The sequence below is a fragment of the Anolis sagrei genome, chromosome 1 (genome assembly GCF_037176765.1).
Source record: "Anolis sagrei isolate rAnoSag1 chromosome 1, rAnoSag1.mat, whole genome shotgun sequence".
Classification (NCBI taxonomy): domain Eukaryota; kingdom Metazoa; phylum Chordata; class Lepidosauria; order Squamata; family Dactyloidae; genus Anolis; species Anolis sagrei.
In genome coordinates this window covers 302,172,250-302,186,197 of record NC_090021.1, presented here as the reverse complement: position 1 = coordinate 302,186,197, position 13,948 = coordinate 302,172,250, and the positions used below count along the sequence as shown (strand labels likewise).

The 13,948-nt window shown below is 44.7% G+C and overlaps 1 protein-coding gene across 1 annotated transcript in view; it reads right to left on the bottom strand.

Moving 5' to 3' along the window:
* The window catches only part of PAX9 (paired box 9), a 58,491-nt gene extending 46,569 nt beyond the window's left edge, over nt 1-11,922 (bottom strand). The window contains exons 1-2 of the mRNA XM_060759063.2: nt 11,841-11,922; nt 9,157-9,813 (exon numbers count right to left, since the gene is read on the bottom strand). Of these exons, the coding sequence (XP_060615046.1) occupies nt 9,157-9,813; nt 11,841-11,844 (661 nt within the window). The 5' untranslated portion in view covers nt 11,845-11,922. The remainder of the gene's footprint in view (nt 1-9,156; nt 9,814-11,840) is intronic.
* Nucleotides 11,923-13,948: the final 2,026 nt, after the last annotated feature.

Genomic DNA, 13,948 nt, shown 5'->3' with positions numbered 1-13,948 from the left:
CGCAGGCCTTCCTCTCTCACACCACCCTATCCTTCCTTGTTTGCTTGCTTCTCTCTTTCCTTCCTCCTTTCACCTCTCTTTCACCTCCCTTTTTCCCTCCTTCCTTTCTTCCCTTCCATCCTTTTCTCCTTCAATCCCTCTTTCCTCCCCCTTCCCTCTCTCCCTCTTTCTCCTTCCTTCCTTCCCTCTCTCTTTCCTTCCTCCTTCCCTCCCCTCTTCCTCCCTCCCTCCTTTCTTCCCTTTCACCCTTTTCTCCTTCCTTCCCTCTTTCCTCCCCCTTCCCTGTCTCCCCTTCCTTCCTTCCTTCCCTCTTTTCTTCCTTCTTCCTCCTTCCCTCCCTCCCTTCCCTCCCTCCGTTCTTCCCTTTCACCCTTTTGTCCTTCCTTCCCTCTTTCCTCCCCCTTCCTTCTCTCCCTCTTTCTCCTTCCTTCCTTCTCTCTTTCCTTCCTCCTTCCCTCTTCCCTCCCTTACTTCCCTCTTTCTCCCTCCCTCCTTTCTTCCCTTCCACCCTTTTCTCCTTCCTTCCCTCTTTCCTCCCCCTTCCCCCCTCTCTCTTTCTCCTTCCTTCTTTCCTTCATTCCTTTTTGTCTTTCTTTCCTTCTCTCATTCCTTCCCCCCCTTCCCTTCCCTTCCCTTCCCTTCCTCCCTCCCTTCCGTCTCTTTTTCTTTCCTCCTTTCCTCCTGGGAGATGTTTAGCTGGGAGAAAAGAAGCTAGAGAGGGAACATGGGAATCACGTTTCCAGATTTTAAAAGGTGTCCCATTGGGGAGGAGGGGAAAATCTGACTTTCTGCTGCTCCCTTGTCCAGGGCACAAGGGAGCAATGGTTTCAAATGGCAGGGAGAGAGATTCCACTGAAAAGATTAGGAAGAACTTCCTGAGAGTAAGAGCTGTTGGAAAGTGACATAGGCTGCCTCAGAGTTTGGTGGAGTCCCCTTCTCTGGAGGCTTTCCCGCAGAGCCTGTCTGTTGGGAGTGCTTTGACTGTGCCTTCTTACATGGCAGGGGGTTGGACTGGATGGCCGTTGGGGGTCACTTCCAGCAACAGGATTCTATATCAGGAGTAGCAATACAGGGTTCAATGGATACACTTGGGGGAAACCCCTACCAACCTCGCTCTGTCCTGCCATGCGGGCCCCCAGAGTTAGAAAGTTTGCCCATGCCTGGTCTACAGCGTATAATTAATGCAGCTTGACGCCACTCGAACTGCCATGGCTCTATACAAACTAAGGAACCATAGCAGGGAAAGCTAAAGATCTAGTAAAATGACAATTCTCATGAATCCATGGCAGTTGAAGTGGCGTCAATGCATTCATTATACAGTGTAGATCATGCATGGGCAAACTTGGGCCTTCCAGGTGTTTTGGACTCCAACTCCCACCATTCCTAATAGCCTCAGGCCTTTTCCTTCAAGGAAGGGGGCTGAGGTTGTTAGGAATGGTGGGAATTGGAGTCCAAAACACCTGGAAGGCCCAGTTTGCCCATGCCTGGTGTAGATGGAATCTTGAAGGCGAGAGCGGGTTTAATGAGTGCTAAGATGAATCTGTTTTCCGGGTATGACAAATCTCAATCTCTCTCTCTCTCTCTCTCTCTCTCTCTCTCTCTCTCTCTCTGGTGGAAGGGGGATTTCGGCCTCTCTTGCCTCGTCCCTGGACCTCCTGCGACCACCCCAGCTCGCCCGGCACATGTCTTAGGAAACCGAGCTGTCTCTGGCGAGCTCCCAGTTCGGCTGATCTCTCACTTTCCCATGAATAGGGGCTTCCTTTCGGTGTCAACAAGGTCAGCTTCCCCTATAAATCAAGGCAAGCAGCCCGCAGAGGCGAGTGAGGAGAAGCCCCCTGCTCTGCCCACTGCCTTCTCCTGCTGGATAGGAAAGCTAGGGACAAACCACGCCAGATTTCACAAATCTCACACACACACACCCACCCACCTCAAAAAAATATTGTTTTTTCAGAACTGGCTAAATGCATTGCTAAGGAGAGTTGGACTTTGAAAAGGAGGGAATCAGAGCCCATTATTTCCTTACAGCAGCCCCCAGTGGCACAATGGGTTTAACCTTTGTGCGGGCAGGAACGACAGGTCTAAGGTTCGCATCCGGGGAGAGAGCAGATGAGCTCTCTCTGTCAGCTCCAGCTCCCCATGCGGGGACATGAGAGAAACCTCCCACAAAGATGGTAAAACATTTCCTTACAAAGTTATTTTATTTTTACACACTGGAATTAAAAGAGCTTGAAATAAAATAGGAAATAAAATGTGTGTCTATTGATCGGAGCATACTACTATTTACGGTGTAAGGCTAACCAAGAGGCAATAGGCACAGTTTAAAATTGAAGGCAGTGTATGTGTGCGCGCGTATTGATGGGATCATTATTATCATCTTTGAAGCAGCAAGGCTATACAATGCTAATCAAGGTGGCCAATTGCAACATTCGCACTTGCCTCAAGCAGACGAGAGTTCTTTCTCCCGCCCTGGACATTCCACTGATATATAAACCTCACTTATCTAGTTTCCAACAGACCTCACAACCTCTGAGGATGCCTGCCATAGACGAGGGCGAAACGTCAGGAGAGACTGCTTCTAGAACATGGCCATAAAGCCCGGAAAACTCACAGCAACCCAGGGATTATTATTATTTATCTGTGTTGACAATAGACGGGTAACTAACTATTATTGTTGTTGTTGATGATGATGTTGTTGAATATTATTACTATTATTATTACTATTGATAGTAATTGGGTGTGTGTGTGTGTATGTGTGTATTATCAATAACCATTATTATTGATAGTAATAGTAGGAATATATATATTATCAATAACCATTATTATTATTATTATTGATAGTAATTATAGTTATATACATGTATATATCATCAATAACCATTATTATTCTTATTGATAGTAATAGTAGTAATATATATATTATCAATAACCATTGTTATTATTATTGATAGTAATAGTAGTAATGTATATATTATCAATAACCATTGTTACTATTGATAGTAATAGTAATATATATATTATCAATAACCATTGTTATTATTATTGATAGTAATAGTAGTTATATATATTATCAATAACCATTATTCTTATTGATAGTAATAGTAATGTATATATTATCAATAACCATTGTTATTATTGATAGTAATAGTAGTTTTATATATATATGCATATGTATATGTATATATAATCAATAACCATTATTATTATTATTGATAGCAGTAGTAGTAATATATATATTATCAATAACCATTGTTACTATTATTGATAGTAATAGTATATATATATATATATATATATATATATAAAATCAATAACCATTATTATTATTATTAATCTCATTATCATTATTAATTACTGCCTCAGGCAAATCGGAGAGAGTAGCAGAGCAGAGAAACTTCAGCTATTTCTGCTTACATTTCGCTCACATTTTTTCTGGCTTGAAACTCCACAACAACCAACCAAATTTTAAAAAAAATCGGAGGGTATCTAATTTTAGCTAGACCTTCGATGCAATTTGTTTAATTCGAGTCTACTCTCAGGGAGAGACGTTTACTTAAAAAAAGGAAATAATGTGGCGTTTTGAATCCTTGGAGCACTGAGAGTAAAAAAAGCCAACCCAGCATACAGCTTGCGGAAGGGGGCTAAATGCTAGTTAAACATCAGTAGTTTCAGCTTTCTGGACCACCGCTTCGGAGGAAAACAAAGTGAAGCAGAAGAACGAAAGCAATTAGGTGACATTTGAACTTCCTGTCTGAGCAAATTTGGCCTGATTGCGAGAACTGGAGGTGGATTTGCCTGCAATTTCAAGGAGATGCCTTTCCTGAGAAATCCCTGACTTGGAAGCAAACAACAGGCACAAAAGGCCGGGCAGGGGGGAAAAAAGGAAATATATCTACTCGCATTTTGGGAAAGGAGAGGCAGTGAGGATTAATTATGTTACATATATTTAATGTTATGCTCTATCTAGTACAGGCATGGGCAAACTTGGGCTTTCCAAGTGTTTTGGACTTCAAGTCCCACAATTCCTAACAGCCTCGGGCCCCTTCCTTTCCACCCTCAGCCGCTTAAGCAATGGCCTAAAACCAATAGTCCCAAACAGAGACCCGTTGAATCAACAGGAATTTAGTTAGTCAACACTCATGTAAATTGAATTAATTCAGTGCTAGAGGAGGGATTGGGAGTTATATTTAAGCAAGTGTCCTTCCCCAGGCCGGGGGGGGGGGGGTGTTATTTCCTGCATTTAGCAAAATCAGTTCTAGTCTGAAACTTAAAATGCCACATCTCTAAAGGACACACAGAATTCTTTACAGTTTTATATGTACATGACCTTGGAGGTGTCTACGGACAACGCCGGCTCTTCAGCTTAGAAATGGAGATGAGCACCAACCTCCAGAGTCGGACACGACTGGACTTAATGTCAGGGGAAAACCTTTACCTTTATGTCTAGGAGATGTGTATCATTATCATCATTAGACAATATTATGTACATCAAGCCTATTATTTTATACCGATAACATGTAAGGCTGGAGTTAAACCAATTACATATATGTGGAAAACTGGCCTTTTCCCCACAGATAGTATAATGCAATGTAATATTAGCAACTAATAAGTGTCAGAGCTCTATAGTTTTCAGGTAAGCCAACCTAGAAGACCAGCGGCATTGTTTACAACTATGGTTAGCCGGACCCTGTGCGTGTTAAATCTGAAAACAGTATAACAACGCTTTATTTCCTATTCAAAGTGGAGTGTGTTGGGCCTTTGATTTTAGAAGATTGAGTTCTGTGTACATTTGGATCTAAGTCTGCAATCCTAACATGTACTCAAGAGCAAGCCATAGCACAGGCATGTGCTGTACTTTGGTTATATTTAATGCATATTTTTTATGTTTATGAAATATATATATTGATTTATTGAAACCAAATCACAGCTCAAATCTATACTTACCCCATGACGTTTTATAATTCATGAGTATATAGTTTGTTACATAGGTTTCAAATATTTAATGTTAGCTAACAAACTGATCTAAGATATTATATATTTGCAATAATAATAATAATAATAATAATAATGGTAAAGGTTTTCCCTTGACATTAACTCTAGTGGTGTTGACTCTGGGAGTTGGTGCTCATCTCCATTTCTAAGACAGTAGACACCTCCAGGGTCATATGGGCGCATGACTGCATGGAGCGCCATAATAATAATAATAATAATAATAATAATAATAATAATAATGATGATGATGATGATGATGATGCTGACACAATAGGAGGATTTAAAGATCGAACTGCAAAGACTCTGGCATAAGCCAGTAAAGGAGGTCCCAGTGGTGATTGGCACACTGGGTGCAGTGCCTAAAGACCTTGGCTTGCACTTAAACACAATCAGCGCTGACAAAATTACCATCTGTTAGCTGCAAAAGGCCCCCCTAACTGGGATCTACAGGCATTATTTGGACATACATCACACAGTCCTAGACTCTTGGGAAGTGTCCGAGGTGTGATCCAATACAACAGCCATCAGAGTGACCTTGTTTGCTGTGCACTAATCTTTTTGTGTATCTAATAATAATAGTAATCATCATCATCATCATCATCATCATCATCGCTTGGGAAGTGTTCGACCTTGTGATACGAAATCCAGCATATAGATCTCATTTGCTGTGACATACTGTGTTTTTGTATCAGTAAAATAATAATAATAATAATAATAATAATAATAATAATAATAATAATGCTTTATTTATAACCCTCTCTATCTCCACAAGGGGACTCAGGGGAGATAGATTTTAGGTAGGTAGCTATAAACTGTATATAGCTCCAGCTTCTCATGTGGGGACATGAGAGAAGCCTCCCACAGGATGGTAAAACATCCTGCCATCCCCTGGGGAACGTCCTTGCCAGACAGCCATTTCTCTCACACCAGAAGCGACTTGCAGTTTCTCAAGTTGCTCCTGACATGAAAAAAAAAGTTTCAAACTCGAATATAATAATAATAATAATAATAATAATAAAAAAGAATATCAGATGTTAAGGAGAGTAATTTTCCAAGAAAGTAACATAATATAAAGTAATATTATATGTTTTAATATAAGGGAATGTCATTTTTTTAAATCTAATGCTTTTCTTTTCCAGGATTTTTAAAACTAATCTTCTCTTTGTTTTAAGTTGCTACTGTCTCAAATGCAGGCTGTTTAGGAGACAAAAGACAGTAAAGCCTTCCTAAGGCAAAGAAAAAAAATATTCCCGAACCCACAGCCAGAAACACATTTACTAGGATCATAAAACTATATGTGAAATTGTGAGCAAGCTTTCAAGACTTCCAGATATCTTCATCAGACAATATATTAGTCCTTGAAAAATGCTGCCACAGATTTATTTGGAAGGTTGTTCTTAGAAACTAAGCAATGTCAGCCCTGTTTAGCCAAGGAATACCAACTACTGTAAGCTACTTTTTAGAAAAAGAAGTTGGCAAAGTCACTTCTGAGTATGCCTTGTATAAGAAAACTCTACGAAATGTATAAGGTTGCCATAAATTGACAGGAAACTTGAAGGAACATGTACATACAGCACACTGAATGAGACCCAAGGCCTAGAAATAGTGTCTATTTCTGAATCAAGAAAGTGACCTTACTATGCACAGGAGAGCAGTGGAGGGTCTAGGTGGTGTAGGTGTTTGAGCATTGAACTTCAGCTAGAGACTAGGGTTCAAATGTCCACTCAGCCACGGAAACCCACTGGATGGGCTTGGACTAGTCACACTTTCTCAGCCTCAAAGGAAAGTGAGAGCAAACACTCTCTGAGCAAGTCTTGGCCTGAAAGGACTTGGAAGTACACAACAACAAAAATATTATAAGGAAACTTACTACATATATGTTACTTGAAACCAAGTAATGTAGGGATTCTGGTCAATTTTATATTTCAGGTCAGGTAAATGTTATAGGCCAGGTAAATTGTAGTTTCCTGAGGCATCAGTAGTCTTTGGCAGAGAAGGCTAAAGGCCTTGCAATATAACTTCCAGGATTCTACAGCATTGAGCCATGGCAGTTAAAGTGGAGTCAACCCGCATTAATTCTATATTATGGGTGCACCTAAGGAAAGGCTCCTGAAGAGATCAATGTACCCCCCCCCCCAAAAAAAAAACCCTTTGATTGATTTGGAGTGCATTTACACTGTGGAATAAATGCAGCTTGGTTTCCCACTTGCCCCAGTCAAGGGACTAATAGTTTCTCAAAGTCTTTAACTACTCAATAATGCCAATGCCTTCCTAAACTGCAGCTCCCAGGATTCCATAGCATTGAACCATGACAGTTAAAGTGGTACCGACTATATAAAGTAGATGCGCCCTTTCTTGCATTAAACAGAGTATGTTTATATAACTATGTTTTTATAACTATGTTTTAAAACTATAGCTATGTTTTATGTGTTTCCTCTACCCTGTTTTTCATTTTTATGTTTATTTTTTTTTCATGCATTTAGTTCTTTGTTGTTATTATTTTGTACTATGTTATATTGTTTTGCTGTATTTACACTTCTTTGGGCATTGGATGCTTTCCTTCTTTGTGTGTAAACTGCCCCAGGTCCCCTTGGGGAGAGAGTGTGGTCTAGAAATAAATTATATTATTATTATTATCATCATCATTATTATTATTATTATTATTATATACAGAACAAGATTAGTACACTACAAACAAGATCACTATGCTGGCTTTTGTATCACACCACGTAATATAATGCGTGCAGTTTTGAGTAGGGTGGTGCTGATTAGGTTGTTATGAGTTTTCGGGCTGTATGGCCATGTTCCAGAAGCATTCTCTCCTGACGTTTCACCTGCATCTATGGCAGGCATCCTCAGAGGTTTTGAGGTCTGTTGGAAACTAGGAAATGGGGTTTATCCTGTGGCATATCCAGAGTGGGAGAAAGAATTCTTGTCTTTTTGAGGTAGGTGTGAATGCTGAAATTTGCCACCTTGAATAGAATTTAATGGCCTAGCAGTTTCAAGGTCTGGCTTCATACTGCCTGGAGGAATCCTTTGTTGGGAGGTGATTAGCTGGCCCGATTGTGTTTGAGTGCAGGCCAAGGTCTTTAGCCACTGCACTCAGTGTGCCGATCACCTTGACTGGCTTGTGCCAGAGTCTTTGCAGTTCTATCTTGAAATCCTCTTATCTTATAAACTTTTCCAGTTGCTTCTCATCAATTCTGCTGTCACCTGGGATTGTAACATACTTTGTCCCCCGTCCCCGTCCCCCCGCCCCCCCCCCCCCCCGCGATTGTGAGGTCAGGAGTATTGTGCTCCAAATCTCTGTCGGTCTGAATTCGGAATTATTATTATTATTATTTAAAGGTAAGGATAAAGGTTTCCCCTGACATTAAATCTAGTCCTGTCCGACTCTGGTGGTTGGTGCTCTCCTCCATTTCTAAGCCGATGAGCCGCATTGTCCTTCAAGGGCCCTTCCACACAGCCCTATATCCCAGAATATCAAAGCAGAAAATCCCACATTATCTGAGTGTGGACTCAGATAACGCAGTTCAAAGCAGACATTGTGAGATTTTCTGCCTTGATATTCTGTGATATAGGGCTGTGTAGAAGGACCCGAAGTTACATGTTTTCTAACTGGTAGACACCTCCCAGTTGCATGTTTTGGAACTGCTAGGTTGGCAGAAGCTGGGCCTAACAGCGGGAGCTCACCCCGCTCCCCATGAGCCACCAGGAGGCCCCTTCTTTGTATGTATATTTACCTGGCCTATCATATTTACTAGGCCTATAACATTTATCTGGCTCAAAGATGTAAACGTAAACCAAATCTTTACATAACTTTTGCTCCATAAGTACAAACTTTCAATACGCCTGTAGGCAAGTCTCATTGTCAAACTGCATTCATTCTATAGTCTGGGCTCCATCTTCACGGGTCATTCAATGCCATTCCCACGAAAGCAAGTCCTCACATGGGCCTCAAACTGGTCCCAAGATTCCTCACAACCTCTGAGGATGCCTGCCATAGATGCAGGCAAAACGTCAGGAGAGAATGCTTCTGGAACATGGCCATAGAGCCCGGAAAACTTACATCGACCCAATTCCTCGTGTCATTATCGAAAGACATTGCATTAAATGGCCGGGGTAGCTGGGGATGTAGGCTTGATTTGAGGGGCCTGTGGGTCTTACCTTGATCCGTGATGGACCTGATGCCCAAGATGTCGGTGACGGAGTGGGAGGAGGGCCAGGTGCGGGGCAAGTGGACGGCGCTGTGGAGGGTGGGCACTCCGGGCGGGGTGTGCCCCTTGGCGCCCGAGGCCGCGATGGGGCTGGGGTAGGAGTAGAGCGGGTTGTAGGGCAGGGCGGGCTGCGGGGCGGCCTGGGGGTGGTGGTGGTGGTGATGGTGGTGCTGCTTGTAGGCCTCGAAGTGGTGGGCGCCCTGCTGGGCCAGGTTGCCGATCTTGTTGCGCAGGATGCGGCTGATGGAGCTGACCGAGGGCACGTTGTACTTGTCGCACACGCCGTCGGCCAGGAGGCGGTCGCGGATCTCCCAGGCGAAGATGCCCGGGTCGCGCTGCTTGTAGGTCCGGATGTGCTTGACCACCGTCGGGGTGGTGACGCGGGGCTTGCTGCCCCCGATGGCCCCCGGCAGGATGGAGCCCGTCTCGTTGTAGCGGGCCAGGATCTTGCTCACGCAGCCGTGCGAGACCCGCAACTGGCGGCTGATGTCGCAGGGACGGATGCCCAGCTGGGCCAACTCCACGATCCGGAGCCGGATGGCGTTGGGCAAAGGGCGCCCGTTGACGAAGACGCCGCCCAGCTGGTTCACCTCCCCGAAGGCCGGCTCTGCAAGGAAGGAAAGCAAGCAAGGAGAAGGCCTCAGAAATGGGGGAAGAGGAGGAAGGGGACTCCAGGGCCTCTAAGGCAGGCAGGGGCAGACTTGGGCCCTCCAGATGTTTTCGACTTCCAACTCCCAACATTCCTAACAGCCTCAGGCCCCTTCCGCCGCTTAAGCATGTTTTACCGTATTATTTATTTACTTATTTACAACATTTATATGCCGCCCTTCTCATTCCGAAGGGGACTCAAAACGGCTGACAACATACACACACACATACACATAAACACAATATACTATATTATTAGCATAGTACAATATCAGTATTAAATATTACCATATTGTATTATACCATTATATTGTAATATTATTAGTAATATTACATGAAATATAAATATATAATGATGTCATATTATTATTAGTAGTAGTATTATATTGCATTGCATTATAATGTATCTTGTGTTATGTATCTCAGCTTTTCTTTAGTGGGCTACCACAAGCTGACATCACTTCAGCTGACTTTAATAAAAATCCTAGGTGACTTGTCCCCAACTTGGTGAACAATATAAGCGGCTGAGGGGTAAAGGAAAGGGCCCGAGGCTGTTAGGAATGGTGGGGTTGAAATCCAAAACACCTTGAGGGCCCAAGTTTTCTCATGCCTGATCTACACTGTAGGATAAATGCATTAACTGCCATGGATTCGTGAGAATTGTCATATTACTCGATTTTTAGCCTTTCCTGCTATCGTTTCTTGATTAGTATAGAGCCATGGCAGTTCGAGTGGTGTCAAACTGCATTAATTCTACACTGTAGACGCACCCTATCCATGATACTACTAGATCATACGCCTTAGGGCTGAGTGGGAAAAGGAAGGGGCCTGAGGCTGTTAGGAATGGTGGGAGTTGGAGTCCAAAACCCCTAGCTGACCCAAGTTTGCCCATGCCTGATCTATACTGTAGAATTAATATATTGAGGTGCTTCAACTGCCATGGATTCACGGGAATTGTCATTTTGCTCGATCTTTAGCCTTTCCTGTTATGGTTCTTTGGTTAGTATAGTGCCATGGCAGTTTGAGTGGTGTCAAACTGCATTAATTCTAAACTGTAGATGCACCCTATCCATGATACTACTAGATCATATGTACCCTAAGGCCCTATCCAGGCCGTTTCCGACCAAGCTTTGCTCAGAAACGGTTTTTCCTTTTAAAGCTGAGAGATTTGCCCATTCTTGAGCGGTTGAGGGAGAAAAGGAAGGGGCCTGAGGCTGTTAGGAATGGTGGGAGTTGGAGTCCAAAACACCTAGACGACCCAAGTTTGCCCATGACTGATCAACACTGCAGAATTAATGCATTGACGGGCTTCAACTGCCATGGATTCACGGGAATTGTCATTTTACTTGATCTTTAGCCTTCCCTGCTATGGTTCCTTGGTTAGTATAGACCCATGGCAGTTCGACTGGTGTCAAACTGCATTAATTCTAAACTGTAGATGCACTGTATCCGTGATACTACTAGATCATACGCACTCTAAGGCCCTATCCAGGTTGTTTCCGACCAAGCTTTGCTCAGAAAGACGTTTGCCTTTTGAAGCTGAGAGATTTGCCCATTCTTGAGCGGCTGAGGGAGAAAAGGAAGTGGCCCGAGGCTGTTAGGAATGGTAGGAGTTGGAGTCCAAAACACCTGGAGGGTCCAAGTTTGTCCCTCGCAGTCTCCTACGCCTTCCCCTCCCCACCCCGCTTTCCTGGAGTTTGGGGCTCAACAGGAAACGCCTGGTTGAAACTGGACATGTCTAGGACTCTTGTGAAGTGCTAAGGAAGTCCCACTCCGGGATGGAAAGGGAAAGCGGACGATCGGGTGCGAGTGGGCCAACTCCAGCGCTAACTCGCCTCTCTCCCCTTTCTCCCCGAGTCGCCCTTTTGCAGGCGGCCCAGCACTGTGGACGCCAACCAAGCCAGCAAAAAGCAGAAGCCTCTTCGTTGGCCGGCCCTGTCTGTCTGTCTGTCTTTCTATCTGTTTCGCTTTCCCCGCCGGACTCACCCATGGCTGGAGTCGGGACCCGGCTGTTCCTGGGCGCTCCGGCCGAAGCCCGGCCTCGATCCGCGCTGGGCAGGAAGGCCCGGCCTGCCTCCGAGTCCCGGCCACGGGTTCAGGGCGACGGAGCCCGCGGCAGTCCCTTTCCTGAGGCAGCCACCCGAGCAAGAAGAGGGTCTGCATTTCAATCGCGCAGCAACGTGGGGCTGGGCGGGGCGGGGCCTCCTGGGCTGTCAATCACTCTGGCACCGCCCCGAGGAAGGCGGGACCACGGAGGCAGGCGGCTCCCGATTGGGGGAGGGATTTTGACGGACGTGGGAGCCCTGGGAGAGTCTTCCGTTTCTGTCTGTCGGCATCTGAACCCTCCTTCTCCCCATTCTTCCCCTCCTCCTCCTCCTCGCAATGGGTCGGATCAGGGCCCGGTGAAAAGTGGCCCCTTTGGGGGAGGGGCTGGGAAAGGTCCCCCCACTTAAGACTCCAGTGTCCTCAGAAAAACCTCTACACTGCAGAATTAATGCAGTTTGATATAACTTAAATTGCCATAGCTCAATGCTATGGAATTATGGGAGTTGTAGTTTGACAAGGTATTTAGCGTCCTCTGCCAAAAAGTTTCGGTGCCTCACCTAACTACAAACGCCATAATTCCACAGCATTGAGACATGGTTAGAGTCATAGAATATAGAGTTAGAAGAGACTCTGTGGGCCATCCAGTCCAACCCCCTGCCAAGAAGCAGGAAAATCGCATTCAAAGCACTCGCGACAGATCGCCACCCAGTCTCTGCTTAAAAGCCTCCAAAGAAAGAGCCTCCACCACAGTGTAGAGCCAGCCTGACTCCAGCTGTCCTTTTAGATCTGGTTCCAGTACCTGCAATCAACCCTCCACAGATATCATTTGGGGCATATCTGCAGTTTCACTTTATCTACCATGGCTCAATGTTATGGGATTTAGAAAGTTGTTGTTTTGCAAGGTCTTTCTTTTGAGTTCTCTGACAAAGAGGGCTAGTGCCACACAAAACTGCCAACCACATGATCCCATAGCATTGACCCAGGCACTCAGTGCGGTGCCAGACTAGGATGGGAAGAATGACTTCAAACTACAGGAAAGGAGATTCCACTTGAACCTTAGGAAAAACTTACTGACTGTGAGAGCTGTTCAACAGTGGAACTCTCTGCCCTGGAGTGTGGTGGAGTCTCCTTCTTTGGAGGCTTTTAAGCCGAGGCTGGATGGCCACCTGTCGGGGCTGCTTTGAATGTGATCTTCCTGATTCTTGGTAGAGGGTTGGACTGGATTGCCCACGAGGTCTCCTCCAACTCTATGATTCTCAAAATCAATGAACAGAGGAATGAATGAATCCAGGTGAAAAATATTAGGAAGGGCAATGGAAGTTCGTGAGGGGGGATTGTTCAATCTTGCTGTACAATTCTTTTAGTGTTGTTTTCAGTAATTCTTTTAGTGTTGTTTTCTTTAAGGATACAAGTTGTTGCGTGGGTATGCTTGTGTTTAAAATGTGCGTCCTAAGATCTGTTCGTGTATGTGATATATATGTGTGCAGGCCCGTAGCCAGGATTTTTATTCGGGGGGGGGGGGGGTGAGAGTTTGATTGGGGGGGGGGGTGAGGATCTACCCTAGCAAACCTTTTGTATCGCTATCCCAATACCCCCCTGCATATGGGATATATTGAGCATGGTGATCAGATCATGATATGAATAAACATAACAGTTTAAATAACGTATCAGTGATGGCATCCTTGAAGTGACTGGATTGACCTTGAAGGTGCTGGGGGTGGTGACGGCCCCGACAGGGAGCTCTGGCGTGAGCTGGTCCATGAGGTCAGGAAGCGTCGGAAACTGAACGGATGAACAACAAGACCTTCTCGCAGACCAGCCTGATAATTTCTGGGGGGAGCTGAAGCTCCTCAAGCCCCCCCCCCATGCCTGTATGTGTGTGTGTATATATATAAGGTGCCCTGTCGATTTATGGCGACCCCATGAATTCAACAGCATTTTTCTTCGGGCAAGGAACACTCAGGGGTGGTTTTACCAGTTCCTTCCTCTGAAACACAACTTCCAGCATCTGGCATTCGTTGGTGGTCCCCCATCCAAATTGTAGCCGA